General features: G+C 42.3%; 1 protein-coding gene across 1 annotated transcript in view; it reads right to left on the bottom strand.

The window, feature by feature from the left end:
• Positions 1-25,836, bottom strand: part of TMEM132D (transmembrane protein 132D) — an 898,865-nt gene extending 873,029 nt beyond the window's left edge. Inside the window, exon 1 of the mRNA XM_069557007.1 lies at positions 25,758-25,836. Within this exon, the coding sequence (XP_069413108.1) occupies positions 25,758-25,836 (79 nt within the window). The remainder of the gene's footprint in view (positions 1-25,757) is intronic.
• Between the last annotated feature and the right edge of the window lie 555 nt (positions 25,837-26,391).

The following is a 26,391-nucleotide window of genomic DNA, read 5'->3' as shown; positions in this document are numbered from 1 at the left end:
GAACCCAAGTCTCCTGCATTGCAGGCAGATTCTTTACCATCCGAGCCAGGAGGGAAGACAGAGCTAAAACAGTGCCCAGAAGAAAATGGGTAGCATTAGATGCTTATGTTATTAAAAAAAAAAAAAGTATCTGAGAAACTGATCTAAGCTTCCAGGAGAAGAGACTATATAAGGAGGAGAAAACTAATGTTGAAGTCACCAAAGGAAATAATAAAGATTACCACATAAATCAATAAACATACTATAGAAAACTTTCATGCATTGGAGAAGGAAATGGCAACCCACTCCAGTGTTCTTGCCTGGAGAATCCCAGGGATGGGAGAGCCTGGTGTCTATGGGGTCACACAGAGTCAGACACGACTGAACTGACTTAGCAGCAGCAGCAGCAGAAAACAACAGAAAAAAAAAAGAAAATTGAAATCTGTTTCTTTGAAAAGACAGATAAAAGTCTTAAACCTCTAGCCAGACTGACCAAGAAGAAAGAGAAAAGAACATACAACCAATTGCAGGAATGAAATAAATGGCATCACTACAAATCTCAAGGCATGAAAAAGGCTAGTAAAGCAACACTGTAAACATTAGATAAACCAGACCCATTTGTAAAAAGCACAACTACCAAAACTCACTCAATAAGATAATCTGAACAGTTTTAACACTATTATATTGAATCTGCAATTTAAAAGCTTCTAAAAAAGATTGCTAAACAGAAGCAGTTTCATCAGAAAATTTAAATCAAACATTTAAAGAAATAGTAGCGCTGAATTTATACAGTCTCCTCCAGAAAACAGAACAGGAGGGAATGCTCCACACTTCCTTTTATAAAACTGGTATTACCTCGATACAGAAACTAGGCAAAACAGTACTTAAGAGAAAAAGTACAGAAAATAACTCAGACGCAAGAGCCCCAAACAAAATATCAGCCAATGAAATACGGCAATGCATTAAAAACTATACCATGACTGAAGCTGAGTTGGTACAAGGAATACAGGGTGATTCGATATTTGAAAAAGCAATGTAATCCACATATCAGCAGACTAAAAAATAAAATCAGCTTGTCGCAAGTGATGCAATAAAAGGATTGGACAAAGTTCAACATCTATTTATGATAAAATCTCTCAACAAATTAGGAAGACAGCAGAAGTTCATCTCAATATTTTGTGAAATTACTTATTTCATAACATATATATGCATCTAAAAGAAACCTCCAACATCATCGATAGTGGTGTAAGACTGACTGTCTTTCTCCTAAGACTGGGAAAAGATAAGGACGAAAACTCTCACCACTTCTATTCAACGCGAGAAATGGAGTATTTCCTGCCATATCTGTAAACAAAGGATGTTATGGTCATCAGCAATTGCAGCCACTACGGATGGTGAGCTGGTGAGCCCCGAGGAAACTCAGGATGTGAAAACACAGGCTCCAGATAGCTGAGAAAAGATTTCAGTGAACCCAGACCCTTGCATCTTACCATACATAGAAACGCCCTAAATTCCTTAACTTGAGATATCTGGTTTTCTTTAAGTAACAACAACATTTAGACATTACTGACTACCTGCCCTCTGCTGCAAAACTCTTACATATGCTAGCCCCTCCCCTGACCTCCTCAGAGCAATTTCTCAAAGCTATTTGAAATGCTGTCTCCCACACTGCAGGACTCGTTTCGCCCCAAATAAAACTGAACCTGCAACTCTTACATTGTGGAGTTTTTTTTTTTTCAACAAACATCATACTGGCGGTTCCAGCTGGTACAAAGGGAAGGGCAAGGGAAGGGAAGGTATATAGATGGAAAAGTGGGCAATAAAAACTATATTCACAAATGACATGACTGTCCATAAAATGTCCCCAAAAGTCTACCAAAAAAAGTTATTAAATGAAATAAGTAGCTTTAGGATATAAGGTCAGCATATGAAAATCAATTTTATTCTGTATGTTTGCAATAAAAGTCTTAAGTTTAAGTTTTAAAAAGAAGACTATTCTATTCACAAATAGTACCCCAAACCCTGGAACACTTTGGCATAAATCTAAAACTTTTGTGTGGTATCTGTATGCTGGAAACTATAAAAGAGTGATGATAAAAAATCAAAGAAAGCATAAATAAATTGTTAGATATACCATGTTCATGCATTAGAGAGTTCATTACTATTAAAATGAATGTCCTCATTATTATGAAGGTGTGTTTTCTGCACATTCAGTGCAATCCCAATCAAAATCTCACCAGGATCCTTTTTTCAGAAATCAAGAAACTAGTTCCAAAATTTATATTGCAAACTGCAAAGAAACTAGAATAGTCAAAGCGATTTTTTAAAAAGCACAAAGTTAGATGACCCCCATTACCTTATTTCAAGATTTATTATAAAAAATAGTAATCAAGACAGACTGGTACTGGTGAAAACACAGACACATAAATCAGAGGAACAAGACAGACTCCAGAATATGCCTACCATACATAATTAAACGATCTTAACAAAAATACATGAAGCCAATATGAGACAGCAATAAAGTCTTTAACAATAAAATATGCTGGATCAATTGGTACATTCACATGTAAAAAGAGAAAACACAACCCATATGTTGTACCATATACGAAAATTAACCCAAAAGAATCATAGCCCTCAGTGTAAAACCTAAAACTATTAAATTTATTAGAAAATTAAACAAGAGGAAAGCTTTGTGACCTTTCTTTGGGCAAAGATACCTAAGATATGATGACAAAAGCAATTCCATTTAAAAAAAGTAAATTAGTCTTCATCAAAATAAAAAGTCTGGGGACTTCGCTGGCAGTCTACTGTTTAAGACTCCATACTTCCAATACAGGGGATATGCGTTCTAGTCCTGGTCAGGTAACTAAGACCCCAAATGCCACGGGACTCAGTCAAAAATTTAAAAACACTTAAAAATATTTTTTAAAATGTTTTAAAGTCTACTCTGCCAAACATCTGTTAAAAGAAATGACATGTTACAGACTAAGAAAAAATATTTTCAAACCACATATATAAGAGATTTATATTCAAGATATACAGACAATTCTCAAGACTGAATAAGATAACCAAAATTAGTTGCCCATTTTAAAAGAGAAATGATTAGACCAGATACTTTACAAAGAAAAAAAACAGATATACAGATGGCAAATAAGCCACTAAAAACTGCTCAACATCATTAGCGATTAAGGAAATGAAAATTAAAATCACCAAGAGATACCATTGCATGTGTATTACAGTAGCTAAAATTAAATCACAAGGTGAAAACATCACAAGTTGGCAAGGATGAAGAACAGCTGGAACCTTACACAGCTCTGGTGTAAATGCCAAATGGTTCAACCATTCTGCAAAACAGCCTGGCACTATCTTAGAATGTCAAATACGCAGGTTCCACACTTACCCAGTAATCTCATCCCCAGATATTTACCTACAGAGAAATGAAAACATAAATTGACACCAGAACTTGTCCACAACCACTTAAGAGTGGCTTTATTCATAATAGCCAAAACTATTAGCCACTCTGGCATCTGTGGCCTGGAGAACAGATAAACAAACTCTGGTACACAGGCGCCATGGCATACTACTTAGCAGAAATGAACTCCTGACACATCTGTAACAGAGAGGAACAACCCTGACTCCATATTGGATCTATTCTCACTTTTGTGCTTGATTACTCTGGCTTAGTCATGCTGGTTCTGCACCCTCTGTCTTGTCAATCAGTGCCTGAAATATACATAATAACCCTTTCTCAAGTCTTTGCCTCCCAGGCTTGACCTTTAAAGGTATAACCTTTTATATGCATATAGAGAAAAGTTGCAGAACAGAAATAACAACTGCCAGTGTTGAAGGTTTAAAGGGATACTGTGAGCAGACCTACAAGGGCTGCTGCAAGAACAAAGGATTATCACTATTTCTTCGGGGTCTGGCCTCACCAAGAAGTTTGCAACAACCAGCCACACCTCCTCCGCTTTTAGAAAACAAATGTTGGAAAGGAAGTGGAGAAATGGGAACCCTAGTTCACTTTCACTTTTCACTTTCATGCACTGGAGAAGGAAATGGCAACCCACTCCAGTGTTCTTGCCTGGAGAATCTCAGGGACGGGGGAGCCTGGTGGGTTGCTGTCTATGGGGTCGCACTGAGTCGGACACAACTGAAGCCACCTAGCAACAGCAGCAGCAGCAGCAGCAGTACACTATCTGTGGGAATTTAAATTCATGCAGCTACATCTGGCCCCATCACTTCATGGGAAATAGATGGGGGAACAGTGGAAACAGTGTCAGACTTTATTTTGGGGAGCTCCAAAATCACTGCAGATGGTGATTGCAGCCACGAAATTAAAAGACCCTTACTCCTTGGAAAGAAAGTTATGACCAGCCTAGACAGCATATTCAAAAGCAGAAACAATACTTTGCCAACAAAGGTCAGCCTCGTCAAGGCTATGTTTTTTCCAGTGGTCATGTATGGACGTGAGAGTTGGACTGTGAAGAAAGCTGAGCACCGAAGAATTGATGCTTTTGGACTGTGGTGTTGGAGAAGATTCTTGAGAGTCCCTTGGACTGCAAGGAGATCCAACCAGTCCATTCTGAAGGAGATCAGCCCTGGGATTTCTTTGGAAGGAATGATGCTAAAACTGAAACTCCAGTACTTTGGCCACCTCATGTGAAGAGCTGACTCACTGGAAAAGACTCTGATGCTGGGAGGGATTGGGGGCAGGAGGAGAAGGGGATGACAGAGGATGAGATGGCTGGATGGCATCACTGACTCGATGGACATGGGTTTGGGTGAACTCCGGGAGTTGGTGATGGACAGGGAGGCCTGGCGTGCTGCGATTCATGGGATCGCAAAGAGCCGGACACGACTGAAAGACTGAACTGAACTGAACTGAACTGAACTGTGGTAAGAATATGGAGGTTTCTCAAAAAACTTAGAGTACTAAAAAGAGATCCAGCAATTCTACTCCCGGGCATGTATCTGAAAAAAAACCCAAAAACACTAACTTGAAAAGATACATTAATGTTCAAAGCAACATTATTTACAATTGCCAAGATAAGAAAGCAACCTAAGTGTCCATCAACAGCTTAATGAATAAAGATGATATAGTATATATACAATCATTGTTGTTTAGTCACTAAGTCATGTCTGACTCTCCATAGCCCGCCAGGTTCCTCAGTCCGTGGGATTTCCCAGGCAAGAATATTGGAGTGGGTCGCCAGTTCCTTCTCCAAGGGATATTCCCAACCCAGGGATCAAACCCACTATCTCCTGCCTTGGGAAGCTGATTCTTTACCACTGTGTCACCAGGGAAGCCCCAAATATATACAATACTCATCCAAAACAAAAAGAATGAAAGTTTGCCATTGGCAACAATGTAGATGGACTTCGTGGAGAAGGAAATGGCAGCAGCAGCTGATAGATTTGGAGGGCATTATGCTAAGTGAAGTAAGTCAGACAGAGTAAGACAAATACCATATGACAGCAGTTATACGTGGAATCTTAAAAATACAATAAACATGGAATCTTAAAAATACAATAAACCACAGAAAGAAGCAAACTCATAAATAAAGAGTACAAACTAGTGGTTACCAGTGGGGACAGGGAACAGGGCGGGGGGCAACACAAAGGCGGAGGAGTGGAAGGTACAAACTATTAGGTATAAAATAAGCTAAAGGGAAAAAAATAAAATCAAATAAGCTAAAGGATATATTGTACTACACAGGGAATATAGCCAACATTTTGTAATAACTATAAATGGAGTATAACCTTAAAAAATTTTGAGCCATAATACTATATACCTATAACATCTAATATAGTATAGCAATTATACTTTAATAAAATATAGTTTATCAAGATTTATTTTATGAAAAAACTTTTAAACTTTTTTTTGTTTGTTTGTTTTCAATTTTTGTTTTTACTTTATTTTACTTTACAATACTGTATTGGTTTTGCCATACATTGACATGAATCCACCAAGGGTGTACATGCGTTAAATTTAAATTTTTTTAAAAATTATTTAAAAAGAAGTCTGAGGGCTTCCCTGGTGGTCCAGTGGCTAAGCCTCCACACTGCCAAAGCAGGGGGCCCAGGTTCAATTCCTGGTCAGGTAACTAGATCCTACATGCCACAACTAAGACCTGACATAGCCAAATAAATAACTTAATTAAATATTTTTAATTAAATAAAATGCTAATTCAAGTACCCCCGTACTTTGGCCACCTCATGCGAAGAGTTGAAAAGACTCTGATGCTAGGAGGGGTTGGGGGCAGGAGGAGAAAGGGATAACCGAGGATGAGATGGCTGGATGGCATCACTGACTCGATGGGCGTGAGTCTGAGTGAACTCCGGGAGTTGGTGATGGACAGGGAGGCCTCGCGTGCTGCGATTCATGGGGTCGCAAAGAGTCGGACACAACTGAGCGGCTGCACTGGAACTGAACTGACTGAACTGAAGCACATCACTCAAAAAAAAAAAAAAGAAGTGGTCTGAATTCTGTCTGGGTAAGCTGGCTCTTTGGAACACAATGTTTTGGATTTCCTGACTTTCTGAATAAAGTTGCTGTACCTTGCTCCCTCTCAATTTATCATCTCATCCTGTGGTGAGCAATAGGAGCTTGGACTTGGGAACATACCCAACAACCTGGAAGAATACAAAATGCACTGAACTAAGTAAAGTAAGTGTAACTCAGAAAGTTACCTAAGGTACGGTACCATGTATATAACATTCTGGAAAAAGCGAAATGTTATGGACAGGAAACATCTTGGTTGCTAGGGGATGAAGGTGGAGAGAGGGACAAGCTAAAGGAGTAGGAGAAAACTTGGGGTGGGTGGGTGATGGGAATGTTCTGCATCTTCACTATCTTAACTTTGGCAATGGCTACAAGACTATATGCATTTGTCAAAATTTACAAAACTATACAAAGAGGCAAATTGGATGCCATGCAATCTGACCTCATATAACATGACACCCACTCCACATATCTTCTCAGGAGATTTCAGTGCAGCCAGAGTTCAGAATCTGTTTACCTGTTCTCTGCATGGACAGATGACTTTCTCTTGATGGTTTTGTTTCATGGTTCTCAGCCTTGATTTCTCAAACCCCCCAACGCTTGAATGTGACCCAAAGATATTCATTCTGACTTCCTTAGCCAACAGTGTTGAAAAGGTTGAGAGGCAACTGTAATGTGTAACCCAGGCTGAGAACTACTATTCGAAAGGCAATGGTCTTCCAAGAGGATTGTTCCTCTCTCTCCTGGGAGAAAACTTCTAAAACTATGTAGGTCACTGGATTTTAGAGAGGGGAATGGCAACTCACTCCAGCATTCTTGCCTGGAGAATCCCCATCGATAGAGGAGCCTGGTGTGCTACAGTCCATGGGGTTGCAAAGAGTCGGACACGACTGAGCAACTAAGATCACACTGGTATATTTAAAAACTGATTTCTAATAGTTTTCATCAGAGTTTCAATAGTTGCTAAGGGTAAAGTTCAGAGTGTATTGTAAATCTTGACATTTAAAATGAAACTGTAACATTACTCTTTTAAATGCATCTATTGGAATATAAATAACAGAATGACTCCACACCCATCATCCATTTATAAAATCTTTTAAAAATCTTCATTAACAATCAAAATGTTACACTGTTCCTTTTCCCCCTAAACTCACATTTCCATTCTGATTCCTTTACAGAATTTTATCCTAATGCAATATACCTTTTTTAATTCAATTACAGTGGATTTACAATTTCCAGGTGCACAGGAAAGTGACTCATATATATATATATATAATATTAATAAATATAATATTTTTCAGAATTTTTTCCATTATAGGTTTTTACAAAATATTGAGTATAGTTCCCTGTGCTATACCGTAGGTCCTCCTTGATCACCTATTTTATACACAGTAGTGTGTATCTGTTAATCTGAAATTCCTAATTTATTCCCCACCCCCTCATTTCCCCTTTGGTAACCATAAGTTTGTTTCTATATCTGTGGACTTTATTTCTGTTTTGTATATAAGTTCTTTAAATGATCTACCAACAAGGTATTAGTGTTCAAAATACAATGTTCAAACAGCTTATACAGCTCAATATTTTTAAAAAATCCAACCAACCTAATAAAAAAGTGGGTAGAAGATCCAAATAACATTTCTGCAAAGAAGACATACAGATGGCCAAAAGGTACGTGAAAATATGCTCAACATCGCTAATAATTAGAGAAATGCAAATCAAAACTACAGTGAGGTACCACCTCACACCAGTCAGAATGGCCATCATCAAAAAGTCTACAAATAATAATGCTGGAGAAGGTGTGGAGAAAAAGGAATCCCCCTGCAGTGCTGGTAGGAATGTAAACTGGTGCAGCCACTATGGAGAACAGTATGGAGGTACTTGTAAAAACTAAAAACAGAGCTACCATAGGATCCTGCAATACTGCTTCTGGGCATATATCCAGAGAAAACTATAATTTGAAAAGATACATGCACCCCAGTATTCACTGCAGCACTATTTACAATAGCCAAAACATGGAAATATTCTAATGTAATATACTTTTAATCTTGAAAGTGATGTATACCCATCACCTTTAATGCATTCCTACAATAAAAATATAGATGTGGATACTGAACTTGAGTTTTTTCATTTCTTCTTGCTGCTGCTGCTAAGTCTCTTCAGTCGTGTCCGACTCTGTGCGACCCCACGGACGGCAGCCCACCAGGCTCCCCCATCCCTGGGATTCTCCAGGCAAGAACACTGGAGTGGGTTGCCATTTCCTTCTCCAATGCATGAAAGTGAAAAGTGAAAGTGAAGTCGCTCAGTTGTGTCCAACCCTCAGCAACCCCATGGACTGCAGCCCACTAGGCTCCTCTGTCCATGGGATTTTCCAGGCAAGAGTACCCGAGTGGGTTGCCATTCATTTCTTCTTAAGACTGTAAAATTCTCAGTATTCACAAACTTCATCAAGTTTATTACAATCATGATTATGATACAACATTAATATATTACATAATTTTTTAAAATAAAAAGTAATTTTCTCTTCTTGTAAATGTACCTCTCAATCAGCTATGTGGGGGGATATAGTATTATGCTGCACTGGTTAAACTAATTACTAATTTTGCTGGGGACACTGAGGAGGTTTTAACACCTGGGAGAAATGCATCATAGTAAGACATTAGATGGCTGAGAGGTTAACTTTTTATTGTAAAATCAAAGAAGTTCTGTGTGCGCATGTGTGAGTGTGTGTGAGTGTGAGTGTGTGTGAGTGTGCAGGAGAGAAAGACAGAGGAAGGGAGAGAGAAGGTGAACAGTGCAAATTAACTTACGGATGTCAAGTTTAAGAGTGAATACATACAGAAGTTGAGGATTTGCAAATACATCTCCTTTAAAATATCTCCACTTACATACCCCTCGGAAGGTCTTTGCATGACCCTTCCGTGCATATATTAGAATATATGTCAAGGGCACTGCTCCAAATAAATAAACAATGCAAAAACAAGACAGAACACAAAATCAAACAATTCCTGGAAATTAAGGTAAATATGATCCAGCAGGGACTATCAATTCACACATCTCCAGAGCCCAGCAAAATAATATAAATGAGAGAAGCTCTGCGGAGTCAAAAAACAGAGCGATTCCCATCCAGAGTTCATTTCCCCACTTTTGACAGACACCCAAACCCAAGGTACCAGTTCTCTAGTAGTTCAAGTCCAGGGATAAGGTAACTAGGAAAACAAAAAGAAGAGATGTGTACTAAGATGCACCCAGCGCAGAGCAACTGGTAGGAATAGCAGATGCTCAGCTTGGAACCACTGTTGACATGCAGAAATATCAGGGCTGCTCACCACTGAAAAGAAACCGGAAAATCCACACTTTATGAAAATATCCTATCTCAAAATATTGACAGGACATTCACCGCAAAAGCCTCATATAATGTATTTGCAGGCCGCATGTACCACCATGCTTATCTGTCAATCAAAAGGCACACCTCTACCTAGAGATTATCACAATGAGTGAAGTAAGTCAGATAAAGGAGAAATATTGTCTGAGATCAATCACATGTGCAGTCTAAAAAAAAAAAATGATGCAAATGAACTTATTTACAAAACAGAAACAGACTCACATATTTAGAGAAGGAACTTAAGGTGGCCAGGATCGGGGGAAGGGACAGTTAGGGAGTTTGGGATGGACACTTACAAACGCTGCTATATTTAAAATGGATAACCAGCAGGGACCTACTGTATAGCAACAAGGAAGTCTGCTCAGTGTAATGGAGCAGTCTGGCTGGGAGGGGAGTTTGGGGGAGAGAGGATACATGTACATGTATGGCCGAGTTCCTTTGTTCTCCACCTGAAACCATCACAACATTGTTCCCTGGCTTTCAGTTCAGTTCAGTTCAGTTCAGGTCAGTCGCTCAGTCGTGTCCGACTCATGGTGACCCCATGAACTGCAGCACGCCAGGCCTCCCTGTCCATCACCAACTCCTGGAGTTCACTCAGACTCACATCCATTGAGTCAGTGATGCCATCCAGCCATCTCATCCTCTGTTACCCCCTTCTCCTCCTGCCCCCAATCCCTCCCAGCATCAGGGTCTTTTCCAATGAGTCCACTCTTCTACTCCAACACAAAAAAACAAGTTTAGGGAAAAAAAAAAACCAGCCACACCTCTGACATACAAGTACAGGAGGAAATCTGAAGGCCTTCTAAAAAGACACTCAATAGCTTATAATAACTTATAATGGAAGTGAATGTGAAAAAGGAATATGTATATACATATGTATGTATAACTGAAGCACGTTCCTGTATACCTGAAACTAATACAACATTGCAAATCAACTACATTTCGTAAGCATTTTTTTAAAGAAAAGCATTTTTCCTTCCCTACCAGTTAAAGGCTTAAGGCACCCTATTGCTTTGTTTTGTGTCCTTTAGATTCATGAGGCCTGCTTTTAAATTTCAATCATAAAAGAATAGCAATAATGTCCTTTCCCTATTAAACATCTCTTTACCACATCAGAAACAATTCCAAGAAAATAACTTTAGGATAGTAAAAAGGTGACATTTGGCCCAAATATGCACTGCAAGCTTTGGTCTGTTCCAAAATGTAAATATTAGGTTATCTGTAATACCAGAATGCCCTGGAAACTGTTTTTCCCCTTTGTTTTAAGGTTACATTTATCTGAAGTACAGGCAAAAACCCAACTCCCTAATGTGTATTACCTAATTAAGGAAATCAAGCAGAACACTAGCTTTATGGGAACCAGATACGCAGAACTTAAAGGGCTAAGGCAGAGCTCAGTGGTGAGCAGCTTTTACATTTCTGTACATCAAAATTTCTGTTTTCCCTCCTTTTGTTGGCACCGCTCCCTTGAAAATGTAAATAATATGATTTTAAGCTGCTCTCTCTCCCTCTCAATAGAATTCTCAGTCATTCCACTGATCTCACATTTCAAAACATTGAATGCTTGTAAAACAAGCAATTGTGTGTTTTGATGCTTGCTTTTAACAGCCCATAATGCAAATATTTATTCACAATGGTAATTTCCATTGTGCATAGTTTTTACATCTCATTAAGGACTCTGAAAAATTACAATCATTGGAAACGAAAGCATACATTACATTTAAACAAACATTCAAAGGACAAAGTAACTTATCAGAGAGGGGACAGTTCTGTACTGGGAGTTGTCATCTGTGTGAGAATGGATGCCTTCGAACTATGGTGCTGGAGAAGACTCTAGAGAGTCCCCTGAACTCTAAGGAGGAGATCAAACCAAGTCAATCCTAAAGGAACTCAACCATGAATGTTCACTGGAAGGATTAATGCTGAAGCTGAAGCTCTAATACTTTGGCCACCTGATGCAAAGAGCCAACTCATTAGATGCTGGGAAAGATTGAAGGCAGGAGAAGGAGGTGGCAGAGGATGAGATGGTTGGATAGCATCACCGACTCAGTGGACATGAGTTTGAGCAAACTCCAGGGAGATGGTGAAGGACAAGGAAGACTGACGGGCTGCAGTCCCTGGAGCTACAAAGAGTCAAACATGACTTAATGACTGAACAGCAACAAAGGAGAGAACATGTGAATATTTTCGTATTAGGTTGGAAAGTGAAAATGGTGCTAACAGTGGAATACTGCTATCTATCAACCATCCAGCATCCATCTCCCCAATTTGGCAAAATAATTATTTTGCATAACCTGCCTTTCATTTTCATAGCAGGTGGTCTCGGTGGGTTCCTCCTCCAGGCTCTAAAGGGGGAGCTTATTGGCTAAACGTAAGCCAATCAAGCTGCTCTATCCCATCCTTCTGTGCTCAGCGACTGCCAGAACTTTGATGGAACTGTTAAGAGAAACACTCTAATTACTAAATTTAGGGTTAAAAAAGGTGTAATTCTGAGCTGGTGGAGCATCTTGCTTAAATGAAGGGCAGTGTGTCTTAGACTAGAATGAATATCGTTAAAGGAGAGCAAAGAGACTCCAGACATCATGTGAGCACCTGGATCAAGCCTTGCCTGATGCCCGGGATTTCAGCTGTGCGAATCAGTTCATTTCTCTTTTCCTTAGGCAGAGACTGTTACTGTTGAACAACTATATACATTCTTCTCAACATGTCCCAGTCCTCCCTGCGGTCAAATGGAGGCTCTGTTTCTAATGCTGATCAACAGGATATGGGTGCTATGAAGCCATTTCCAAATCTGGACCTTAAATGCATCCCACAAAATCCCCTAGCTCTCTCATCCCCTGTGGCCATGTGTCCAAAATGGCATAACCACAAAGTCAAAGAGGACTGCCTGGACTCTAGGCGAACAAGAAATAAATTTTTGTCAAATTATGCCACAGAGACATGGACATTTATTCATATATTAATATGAGTATGTATATGTATAATGTATGTATGTAATATATTGACATATATGCAATATATCTCTTTCATTATAGCCTACCCATCATTCTAGCCCATCCTCACTAATGTATTCCTCAGGCAATTTTAGATTTTTGTTTTGTACCTGCAACCAAAATATGTCTAGTTATTCATCACAGTATTTCCTTAAATAAATCACACTCAAGCAGAATTCTCCCATCTAACCCATGGCTTCTTGGGGATTCTCTTACACTTTGCTTCCTATTTCAAAAAAAAGGATCCTCACCGCTGAAGACCCACTTTGATTTTTCCCTTCACAGCATCTGTTAAAGCCTGACTGAAGACAGTAATCTAGAGGCCTTTGGGAGGATAAAACAGTATCTCCTCTTGAGAGCCTCCAGTTCAAAGAAACCCAAGGAATACTTTCAAACCCTAGAAGGCTGTTTAGAAAAATCAAAATCGAATCAGCCCATTCACTGAGCACCTGTTCACCAACATCATGACCGTGAACATGAGGAACACACTTTAAGGTCTGTGTTTCCTTCCCACAGTCTTCTTGGGAAGAGAAAAGGAACACGATTGAGATACTTCAACATGACTTTCTGCAATGTCATGAAAATCAATTTTTAAAAGATGAGAATTTCTGCAGATACTGAAGACTGGCACATTTCACACCCATTGCAGATCCCTTCTGCTGTGCCTTTCTGAACCGAAGAGACTGGAGTCCTGACAGCAAGGTTGGCAGGAATCTCTGGGTTCCTGAGAACCAGCAAGCCCCATAGAAAAGATCTCTAGGAACCTGCCCTATGGTCCAGTGGTTAAGACTCTGCGTTGCCCCTACAGGAGGCCTGGGTTTGATCCCTGGTCAGGGAACTAAGATCCCACATGCCATTATGGCACAGCCAAAAAAAAACAACAACAACAACAACTCTAAAGGTCTTTAAGGGGAAACCAAGGCTGCTTTCCTTCCTTTCTCCACCTTATCAATGACTTTTCCTTATCTGCATTCAGCTGCTTACTAGAGACAGGTAGGGGTTCACATCTCAGTCTCCCCCACTTCAAGGGCAGAGTTGATTTCATATTCATTGCTATATATTTGGAGCCTGTCTCACTGCGTTTATAATTTGGTCTCAAAAAATAATTGTTGGATAAATAAATCAAAGCCCTTGGTGCTCAGTACGAGTGACAGTCCCAGTTGGAGACAAAATATGAGAACTAGGTCAATCTTGGGGCTGAACTTGAATATTTTTTGCTGTATTTAGGCAGCGGGGGGTCTTTCAAACTCTATCAGCATCACAGAATCAAGGAATTCTGAGTTTAAATGTCCACCTGCTGTTTCGCTTCTGTTCTATAATGGTGATTCACAAACAGCTCGTCCTGGAGGGGCTCCATCTTCCCAGGTAACTAAATCAAATCCTTCTTACTCCATTTCTAAATGCATTTTCATTTTCCCTCATCACCTTGAAGCCACAGTCTGTTTGCCTCCATGATACCTATTGACTGAGGTCCTCTGAGCAAAGCATCCCAGGAAGAACCCTCTGTACGCAACTCTGTGTCTTCCCCATCGGCCACAGACTGTGACTTCATCCACTGCAACCCTGCAGCCCTTAGACACGAAGCATCTCAGGGGGCTCGACCACACTTCAAGGAAAACATCGTCAGGCCCACAGCAGCCACATTCTTGATGTGACTCCCTCCATGTCGTTTCTTTTTTAAAACAACAACAACAAAAATATTTTTATGTTACATTGGGGTATAGCTGATTCATGTTGTGATAGTTTCAGGTGGACATCGAAAGGACTCAGCCATACATACCCATGTACCCATTCTTCCCCAAACTCCCCTCCTGTCCAGGCCGCCACACAGCATTGAGCAGAGTTCCCTCTGCTAAACAGTAGGTCCCTGTTGGTTATCCATTTTAAATAAAGCAGTGTGTAAGTGTCCATCCCAAACTCCCTAACTATCCCTTCTCTCATCTTTCCCCCTGGCATCCATAAGTTCTGTCTATGTTTTGAATACTTTTCAGGGCCACCAAGGCACTCTACAAAGATTGTGGGGGTACAGCAGACACCCACAGTGCCATCACTAAGGGCAACAAGGTTCAACATGATGGTCGCTTTCGGGTATCATTAACACCTGTACAAAAAGGTGAGCCCTTCGGGAAAAGAATTTGACAGCAAATCTCTATCTATATTCTTTGGCCCCATCATTAATTAACTGTGATTCTAAGAAACTAACTCAAAGGAAAAATTATGCGCAAAGATAATGATTTCCTCACAATAGCAAAAAAAAAAAAAAAAACACATAAATTATATAATTGTGTAGCAAGAGTTGAAAATTTTAAGCTATGGCAAAAACATTAAAAATATATTCGTGATACATTTTTAAAACATGAGAAATATGCTTACATAAACATATGAACTCAAAAAAGTAAAAAACCAATTATGTGTCCCAGAGACCATGTGAACACAACTTGTTTCAAAAATTCATAGAGAAACAACTAAAACGAAAGACATCAAACTGTTGCAGCAGTCATCTTCAGGGAGTGAGATTATTTATTTTTACTTCTCCCTTGTGTCAGGATTACTTTGAAGTAGCTTACAAAAAATAAATGCACTGGGATAGAAAAAGTAGGCAAGGAGGCAGACAAGAGAGACAGAATAAGGAAAATAAAATAAAGCCAAGGCTGGAGCTGAGTCACAAGATGTGTCTCTTAAGTTCCTAGACTTATAAATAGCGGAGTTGGCTCCGAGACTCCTAGGAGTTCAAGCAAAGACAGACAATTGGAAATTCACTTAGAAAATTCATGGTGTTCTTAGGATGAAGTGTAAACTATCTCTCAGGATAAACATACCTTTTTTTTTTCCTTTTTTTCCCTGGTTCTAAGGCCTAAGAGGAGAAGGCAATGGCACCCCACTCCAGTACTCTTGCCTGGAAAATCCCATGGACGGAGGAGCCTGGTAGGCTGCAGTCCATGGGGGTTGCTGAGAGTTGGACATGACTCAGTGATTTCACTTTTACTTTTCACTTTCATGCATTGGAGAAGGAAATGGCAACCCACTCCAGTGTTCTTGCCTGGAGAATCCCAGGGACGGGGGAGCCTGGTGGGCTGCCGTCTATGGGGTTGCACAGAGTCGGACACGACTGAAGCGACTTAGCAACAGCAGCAGCAGCAAGGCCTAAGAAGAATTTCTTAGAAAAGCAACTTGGAAAGGAGACAGATTTTTTTAAATATATATTTATTTTATTTATTTGACTGAATCAGGTCTTAATTGTGGCACCTGGGACTGTTGCAGCGCAAGGACTCTCTAGTTGGCGCTCACAGGCTTAGTCACTCCATGGCATGTGGGATCTTAGGTCCCCAACTAGGGATCAAACCTAGGCCCCTGCATTAGGAGCATGGCATCTCAGCCACTGGACCACCAGGGAAGTCCCTGTGTTCAAAATCTGAGAACCTCAGCAAGTTGTATTATAATTTAAGCATCCCCCACAACCTACCAACACTGTTTTCCTGACCAAACACAGAAACAAAAACATCAACAAAAATGAAATCTAATTGCCACCTTCTTTACTTAGTGAGTCTGCTCAGTAACTCTCCCTAAAACATAAGAATTTATGTTTCTCACATGGAAAATAACTAATGTCGCTAATGGCTAAAAATTCTTTGCGCATTCCTGTCTTTTCAAATGTATATCTCAGTCTCATTTCTAGGCTTTCGTTAAGAAAAAGAGAGGGAGAAAAGTTTTATTCCCTTTCAACTCTTTCAAATGTATTTTTCACCTTGGTTACTGCTGTCCTGTCATGACAATATGTGCTTAATCTCTTTTTGAATGTATTTCACAAATCTGTTTAAGTTCAAGGGCCTTCCTTCTCCATAGATTCTTAATTTCTGAGAGTTAACAGGACAGACATATTGTACGATACATTTGTATAAAAGGGACCCTTGAAACTCTCCTACACTGTTGGTATGAATGAAAGTTGGTGCAGCCACTATGGAAAAAAGTGTGCAGGTTCCTCAGGAAACTAAAAATAGAATTACCATATGATCCAGCAGTCCCACTCCTGGGCATATATCCAGATAAATTATAATTCAAAAAGATACATGTACCCCTGTGTTCACAACAGCACTATTCATAATAGCCAAGACATGGAAACAACGTAAATGTCCATCAACAGATGAATGGAGAAAGATGTGGTGCATATATACAGTGGAATACTACTCAGCCATAAAAAAGAATGAAATAATGCCATTGGCAGCAACATGGATTCACCTAGAGATAAATGAAGTCAGAAAGAGAGAGACAAATATCATATGATACCACTTATATGTGGAATCTAAGACATGACACAAATGATCTGATCTATGAAACAGAAACAGACTTACGGACATCAAGAAGAGACTTGTGGTTGGCAAGGGGAGGAGGGGGAGTTAAAGACTGGGAGTTTGAGAATAGCAAATGCAAAATATTATATGTGGGATGGATAAACAATAAGGTTCTATTGTATAGCCCACTGACCTATATTCAATATCCTGTGATAAACCATAATGGAAAAGAATATAAAAAAAGGTTTTCTATACGGATATAACGGAATCACTTTGCTGTACAGCAGAGATAGGCATAACACTGTAAATCAACTATACTTCAATAAAAAATAATAAAGATTTTAAGAACATATCAGTACTCTGACATTTAAATTTTTTAAATAAATAAGATTTTCAAAGTTGCCAAATCTTGAAAAACAGTTAAACTAAAAAGACCCCCCAAAAATTTTTTTAATAAATAAAAGGGACCCTTAAAACTGACATTTAAGTGAATACAACCCTAGCTTCAAGCTGTTGGGTGCTCCTCTTAATTCTTCCTAAAGATTTTTTTAAAGCAGATTTTTAAATGAATGATGAAAGTGTTATCAAAATATCTTGAGTCTCTGGTCTCATGTCATGACAAATCCATGCTGGTTTCCCATGATCACCACTCACGTCTGCCAGAACCCGCACAATATTCTCCCCATAACTCATTCAAGCTTGTGGTCTGGCATCATAAGTTAAACTCGCCGATCCATATGTTCACAGAACCTAACATTCTCCTTTTGAAAACAGGAAAAATATTTGTCTGCCTTCATGCTGCATGCTTCTTTCTCTTTTTTTACAATAGTATTAAAGAGCCACCTGAGTCACCCAGAGTTTTAGTCTTGTTAGAACAAAGGTCACGTCAGTCTCCCCTCCACCAGGACCCGTGCGTGTTAGCTGAGGTGATGAATGAATGATGGGATCCTGGGATTCAGGGAGCACAACCGATGATGCATCAGCATCCTGGCCACGGAGACAACCACACCATGACTCATCATCAGATCACCTCCTCCACCCCTGTGACAGCCTTGGGAGTAAAATCTGTGTTTTAGGGGCTTCCCGGTAGCTCAGCAGAGAGGAATCCGAGTTTGCCAGTGCAGGAGACGTGGGTTCAACCACTGATCTGGGAAGATCCCACAAGCCACAGAGCAACTAAGCCCATCAGCTGCAATTATTGAGCCTGTGCTCTAGAGGCCACAACCACGGAAGCCCCTGTGCCCGGGGCCCTTGCTCCACTGCAAGAGAAGCTGCCTCAGCGAGAGACCCACGCACTGCAGCTAGAGAGCAGCCTGCAGCAGCAACGAAGACCTCGCACGGCCAAGGGAATAAATGAAATCATACTTAAAAACCTATGTTTTAATCCTTTTTTGCTATCTTTCCCAATTGCTGTTGGAAAAAGGAAGAATGAGAAAATTAAAAAAAAAAAAACAGGATATTAATTTATTCATTTCCAGCAACAAATAAGGAGCGCCAACCACATCCAAGGCTCGGAGCTGAAATTCCAGGGAAACCACTCTGTACACAAAGTTTATCATGTCCAGCACCAGACGTAATTTTTGCCTGACAAAGGGATTCATTTTAAGTAATACACATAAACATGGGAAGGATATAAAACAGCTAACAGTGAGGTGCTTTAGCATCAGAATTCAGACTGTGCTGCTTTAGTTGTAAGGTATTGGACACTACTTCTCCAAGTTTCCATTTCTGCATCTACAAAATGGGGCGAATAAAATCTACCCTACTGGGTTTATCTGCGAATTCACAAAAATCATTTTCATCAATCACACAACTCAGTGTCTGGCATGCAATAATTACTTTAAAATTCGCTGTTATTATTATCGACCAAAGTATGTCCTGAGGCACTTTGAATTACTGGAGAACAAAACAAAACCAGCATCAAACCATTTTATGGTCGCATAAAGTTTCTTTTAACAATAATTTACAGCTCTAAGGATATTTAAAAACTTATTGTGCCCCTGCAGGGTCCAAAGTACTGGATACTAAGTACTGGAGAGAAAGCAGATAGAAAAATACACAGCTGTTGCTTCTATAGGTACTGAAAACTTTAGAGGAGACAGAAAATAGTTTTAACATGTTACCTCTGTAAAAAGTGCCCTCCAAAAGATATCTATATGCAAATCCCTTGAACCTGTGAATGTTCCCGTATTTTTAGGGGGAAGGGGGAAGGGAGGGGGTCTTTGCAGATTTGATTATAGTAGAATGGGAGACAATCCAGATTATTCCCAGGGGTCCCTAAATCCAATCATGTATCTTTATGTAAGGGGGAAGCATAGGAGGTTTGACAAAGAGAAGGTTTGAGGATGGAACAGAGAGAGATGAGAAGACGGCAACCTTGAAAATTGCAGTGATGCTGCCCTAAAGTAAGGACTACAGGCAGTCACCGGGACCCAAAAGATTCTCCCCTAAAGCCTCTAGCCGACACCTTGATTTTGGCCCAGGCACACTGATTTTGGACTACTGGCTCTAGAACAATGCTAGAATGAAGTTCTGTTGTTTTAAGTCACCTTGTTTGTGGTAAGACGTTAAGGAAGCTACAAGAAATTTACAGAGCCTTGATTAAAGTCCGTCTGTACCCGACATCTGGGCTTTCCCTGGCGACTCATGAGCGCATGCTAAGTCGCTTCAGTCATATCTGACTCTTCCAAACCCCATGGACTGTAGCCCGCCAGGTTCCTCTGTCCATGGGATTCTCCAGGCAAGAATACTGGAGAGTGTTGCCCTCCTCCAGGGGATCTTCCCAACCCAGGGACAGAACCCACGCCTCTTCTGTCTCCTGCATTGGTGGGTGGATTCTTTACCACTAGCGTCACCTGGGTGGTTCAGAAGTCAAGAATTCAGCTGCCAGTGCAGAAGACTAGGGGTGGATGCCTCGGATACCTCCACACCCCATCTGACTGCTCCCTGTGCCCGGGTCAGTGTGACCTGATCCTGTCCCTGCATGCAGTACCACAAGCTCCACTGCTCTCTCTGCCCAGCCACACTGCCCTCTGGAGTCCAGCTACGTGTCTGCACCCTCCCTCTCATACCCACACTCTGTTAACACTACGCCACTCCCCCAGGTGCGCTAAATTCAAGGCCAACGTACCTGGACTCAGAGATGATTGCTCTGTGCCTCCGGCAAACCACAGTTGAAAGCTGGCATTCCTTTATATAACATTTTCATGTAATGTATAATTACTTTTTTTTTTGACTGTGCCAGCTGGCAAGCGGGATCTTAGGTCCCAGACCAGGGATCAAACCTGTGCCCCCAGGATTGGGAGTGTGGAGTATTAACCACTAGAATACCAGAGAAGCCTTACAATTTTATACAGTTAAGCACTTTTCTCTGTCTCCTCTATGAACTGCCAGTTCTGGGAGGATAGTAACCTTATCTATGTGGGTTCTTCTCACTGCTGTAATCCTACGGCCAGCATAAAGTGTGTAATAATACAATTGGTGCTCCAAAAGCAGCTACTGTGATAAAATAAGGAAGCAGAGGGAAACAAGAAAAGCAGAAGAGGAAAGGAAGAGGAAACTGAACACAGAACGGGAGGGGTTTGAGCTCACAACTTAAAATCGTGGATGATTTGCGCACTTTACAAGCTAGAGAAATGGCCAACAATGACTTTACACCTTCCTAATCCTGTGTCCTCAAAACACTGGCAAATAGTTCCTGCATGGCTCTGTGCTCTTTGAAATTTTTTTGAATTATCAAATTTTCTAGACTTAAGGATGGATAGATCACTACATAGATGAAAGAACGGAAGCATGGATGGACACACGGATGAAAGGATGGATAAATGGAGGGATATATGGATGAAGACATAGATGGGTGATGACTGGTTGAATGAACTGGTGAATGGATAGATGGATAGATGAATTTAAAAATGTAAAAGTCCAGGGTAAAGTGCAGAAGGGTAAAAATGTAAAAGTAAAAAGTCCATATAGCCAAAGGTATGGTTTTTTCAGTAATCACGTATGGGTGTGAGAGTTGGACCATAAAGAAGGTTGAGCACCAAAGAATTGATGCTTTTGAACGGTGGTGTTGGAGAAGGTTCTTGAGGGTCCCTTGGACAGCAAGGATATCAAACCAGTCAATCCTAAAGGAAATCAACCTTGAATATTCATTGGAAGGACTGATGCTGAAGCTGAAGCTCCAATACTTTGGCCACCTGATGCAAAGACTGAAGGCAGGATGAGAAGGGGGCGACAGATGACGAGATGATTGGATGGCATCTCTGACTCGATGGACATGAGCTTGAGCAAACTCTGGGAGATACCGAAGGACTGGGAAGCCTAGGCATGCCGCAGTCCATGGGGTCTCAAAGAGTCAGACATGACTTAGCGACTGAACAACAAGCAAGCTTCTGCAATAGGGTATTTCTGGAGTCTTTGTTTTTCACTTTCCCTTGGCTTTCAGAATTGAACTAAATTAAGCAGATCTGAATAGTTAAAATTCTAACTTTCTATGCATTTAAGTATTTTTTATAAAATCATATTTAGCATTTAACTTAATTCAGGAAAAATGAAATTTCATGGTCTCCCCATTTCTTAACCTTTTAATGTTATCACTGTTTAAACGTAAGCAGTGAAGCCTAGTCTGTCTCTGTCTCTCTCTCAAACACACACACACCCCCCAAAATGCTCCCTCCTGGAATATGCCTTCCTCCCCAAGAGCCCAGACAAAGTGTTACTGTAAACCGAAGCTCCTTCCCAGCCAGAAGCATGGGATGTGGGAGGATATTCTTAAATAAGAGGTGATGCTCGGCCACCCGGACACTTCAGTTCTGACCTAAACAGAAAGCTCAGTCCTGGATGTTCACTGGAAGGACTGATGTTGAAGCTGAAACTTCAATACTTTGGCCACCAGAGCTGACTCATTTGAAAAGACCCTGATGCTGGGAAAGATTGAAGGCAGGAGGAGAAGGGGACAACAGAGGATGAGATGGTTGGATGGCATCACTGACTCAATGGACATGGGTTTCTGTAAACTCTGGCAGTTGGTGATGGACAGGGAGGCCTGGCGTGCTGCAGTTCAGTCGGACATGACTGAGCGACTGAACTGAACTGAACTGATCAAGGTGGAAACATTCTGTAGAAGATGACCTCACAATGCCACTGCCCAGCAGGCTGGCTATACTGCTCCAGATGCAGGTGGAGCACATGACCGGCGCAGCCTGAAGACAGTGCACCATCACCCCAGCAGCTCCTCTCCCGAGATCCCAGGCCTCTGAGTGTCTGCTTCTCATTGGCATTTGCAAGAAAACACAACTCTGGGGGATGCAGGTCAGGGTCATGACAAGCAGCCTACATGTGGCAACCTTCCTGATTTTGTATTGAAAGCCTGCCCAGCTCTTTGCCCCTCACCTACTCCAGTGTTCTCGCCTGGAGAATCCCAGGGACGGCAGAGCCTGGTGGGCTGCCGTCTATGAGGTCGCACAGAGTCGGACACAACTGAAGCGACTTAGCAGCAGCAGCAGCAGTCTTGTAAGTCTAGTAGCTCAGATGGCAAAGAATCTGCCTGTAATGCAGGAGATCAGGGTTCGATCCTTGGGTCGGGAAGATCCTCTAGAGAAGGAAATGGTAACCCACTCCAGTATTCTTGCCTGGAGAATTCCATAGACAGAGGAGCCCGGTGGGCTACAGTCTATGGGGTCACCAAGAGTCAGACACGACTGAGCGACTAACACACACAGTCTTGTAAGAGAAGGAACCCCTGGGACCTTCCTGGGACAAGCCTTTCCCCATATCCTCTGCTTTAGCTAGCTCCTCTCTTAAGTACCTAAATAACAGTATTTGATGCACATTTCCTGAGTTGTTTTGCAAACAAGAAACCCCACCACCAAATGGAAGATGTTAACTACTTGAGAGCACATAGCCCCACAAACCCTGGAGCCTAAGGATAGATAAAGTTAACCCGTGTGACCCTGCCCTGTTCCCTCATCATCAGCCAGAGAATTGTGCACCATTTGATCAGGTACCCTGTGACCCCTACCACCACCTCCCTTACTGGGCTTTTAAAAACGCTTTGCCAAAACTCTTCAGGGAGCTCGAGGCTTTTTAAGGCATAAGCCACCTGTCTCCTTGCATGGTCCTGCAATAAACCTTTCTCTGTTCCAAATTCTGACGTTTCAGTTTGTCTGGCCAGTATGTGCCCGACAGGTGAACTTGCCATAACAATCTCGTTAATTTGTCTTTGGGCCTCTTTCCTTTCCATGCCCTGCTCCCTTCCATGAAGCCTATAGCATCATAGTAAACCACATTCGCAAGCTGGCACAGCTGTAATCGGCATGAAGTTTTCAATAAGATCATATCTGAAACTTAAGACACAAGCCCTCTGATGACTTGACATAAAGACCATTCTCCAGTGAAGGCTGGGACCTCCCGACAACAGTGCTGATCAAACTTTTTGTCATAGCAGAGGTCCCAGTTCCCAAGGGATAGAAGTGCAAGCAATGAAATTTTATTTTTATTTGATTTTCAAAAGATCTATGAGGTTGCTCTATCTCCAATCACTTCCTGTGCATAAAATTTAAACAAATGTGAGGTTCAAAGGCCTTAGCCTCTTGTTAAAATGTGCACATCTGTTCCTTTAAAGCTTCATCTTTAGAAAGAACTAGGGCAATGCAGTAAAAACAATAATACACTGAAGCAATATTTAGTATTTGGTAATAATCTCCATCTTTCCATTGGACCCACATAAACTGGGCACTGTGGATGGTCCTGTGTCTATGCATATGTTTTCTTCCGATCAAAATCCTCTGAAATACAGTCCATCTTGGATTTCAAGCTGGTTCACAACTTTCAGGCAGTCAGAGGATCTGAGAGCACAGAGTGACTTGAACATAATGGAAAAAGAACTGCACGGTCCCTGCATTTAAAAGACCATTATTATCTGCACCAGGACATTTTATAGGACAGAATGGTTTTAGGAGTGTTCAATTCAAAATATGCCATAGGCTGGGCTTATAGCATCTTTCCACATCAGAGTTTCTCATTTTAAGGACATTTTCAGTGTTTCCACTTGAAAAAGTTCAAGAGATTATCAGGGGAAATACATTTCTTTTCAACCCGACTCGATCTAATAAGGAGATCAGTAAGAGAACTATGTACCTAACCAAGGAAACAACAGTTAGGTCATATTTACAAAGCTATTCTGCACCTTTCTTAGTAAAACCTTGTTACTGCAGCATAAAACACAGGAGTCCATTCCTACTATCAAATCAAGCGACAACCAATAAAAAACATGCCTCGTAGCAAAAGGCAAATCTGCTGGGCTGTTGCTGTGGATTCAGGTTTTCTTAACCTCACATCTGCCTGGGTTGGCTTCACCAAATTCATCAACCAAACCCCCGAGGCTCTGGCCCTCAGAATCGCTCTAACTCATAATTAGGAGACAGGAGCCCTTGAGACCACACTTGAAAAGGCAGCCAAGCAGAGTGGGCACGGGTCACCCTCTTCCTAAATCACATCAGCACAAAAGCGGGCTATTGTCAGTTCTAAAGCAATGTAACCTCAGCGATGCTGGAAGGGCTCTGAGAACAGAAAATTCCTGTAATTAAAAGGCTCTGTGCATGATAATTGGCTTTGAAGTTTCTGAGAGCGATCTCATCTCGGAAATCTTCTCCGGAGAACAAAAATCTGTTTACAGGGATTTGGGGACACACATGGGAGACTGCTAAAAAGCTCCACGTTTCTTCTAATCTCTCTCTCTCTCTCTCAGTAGGAACGAGGCTCTTGAGAGAAGGAACCACACACAAATAGAGTCCTGATCAGTAAGCAGGAAGAACTGCTGATCCTTTCTACAAACTCACGTGTGAATCAAATAATTTCCCTTCAAGGCATTCGTGTCCTGAGCATTCCAACTTGCTCTACCAATGACAGAGAGGGATGCTGACAGAAGGGAAGCAGATGGGGAATCCCGGCCTTTCTGGCAGCTGCAAATAAGGGGCTCTGCTGGGGGAACGCAGGTGACAAGCACGGTTTAAACTCTACGCCCAACCCTCACGGATGCTGCCCCCGGACAAACGGCCACAGAAGGCAAAGGAAGAGAAGCCTGTCCCCAAAACCTCTCTTAGAGAAACTCAGGGCCACCCCTCCAGAGCTGGCCCCCTCTCATAGGCGTCGTAGCCGACGAATGCACTTAACTGCATTCCCATACAGAGGCACGCTCTGGAATTATACCCTCACGGGTGCCTGCCAGCAGAAAAAGTCAAGTCCAAATTCCAGAACCTTTTCAGGAGGTCATTTCAATCCCTTCCTCGGACATCTTCCTCAGCCCTCCCAGGGCCCACGTCTCCTTTCAAGGTTCTCCACGCGACCTCCTCCCCGAGGCTGCCAGGTGGACCGGGCATTTTTCCGCCCTTGGCACTCTCACTCAGGGCCTCCCGCCCAAGTCTTCTCGGGAGGCACCTGCTGCAAAGGGGCCGCTGAGGACCTTGGCTGCCGCACGCGCGCGCGTGCACACGCGCGAACGCTCACCCACACCCACTCTCCCGGTTACCCCCATCCACGCACACCCTCCCACACACTCACTCCCAGCAAAGTTCGTCCCGGGCCCCCAGATGGCGGCGGCGGCGTCTCCTCACCTTTGGAGAAGAGGGCGGCCAGGCTGATGAGCACGGGGGACCAATGGTGCCACAGCGTCCCCATCTCAGACGCGCACATCCCGGAGACCCGGCGCGCAGATCCTCGGCTCCCAGGTGCCGTCTGGGCGATGAAGACACGGTCGCCAAGCTCCCCGAGGGTCGGAGTGGGGCGGGAAGGCGAGGGAGCGCCGGGCTAGGGGCTCGAGCGGCCGCGGCGCCCTGCCTCTTCCTCCCGCCAGTCCATGGCCGGCCGGGAGGCGACACCGCACGCCGCTCCGGAGTTGCTCTCCCGAGTCCAACGCGCGCGCAGGCAAACCCCACCTCCCTTTCACCCCCACCAGAATATTTTTATTTTCATCCACGCGAATTTGTTCCTTTCCGTTTACCCAGCGATGACTGGCCCCCAGGTGGCCCCCAAAGGGCGCCTCCGGGAGCGCAGGGACGCGGATAGGCTAACGGGCGGCGGGGCGGCCGGGGTGCGGCGCCCAGGGCGCGGGCGGAGGCGGCGCGAGGACCCCCGGCCGGGTGGCCCGGCGCCCGGAACGGCGCGGGGCGCCCGGGCGCACGGTCCCCATCCCGCCCGGCCGCGCCCCGGGGCGCGCACCGGCGCCAAAGTTTGGCTGGGAGCAGTCAC

This window comes from Ovis canadensis, chromosome 17 (assembly GCF_042477335.2).
Source record: "Ovis canadensis isolate MfBH-ARS-UI-01 breed Bighorn chromosome 17, ARS-UI_OviCan_v2, whole genome shotgun sequence".
NCBI classification, from domain to species: Eukaryota; Metazoa; Chordata; class Mammalia; order Artiodactyla; family Bovidae; genus Ovis; species Ovis canadensis.
Note: the sequence above shows the minus strand (reverse complement) of the source record. Positions and strands in the feature narration are given on the sequence as shown.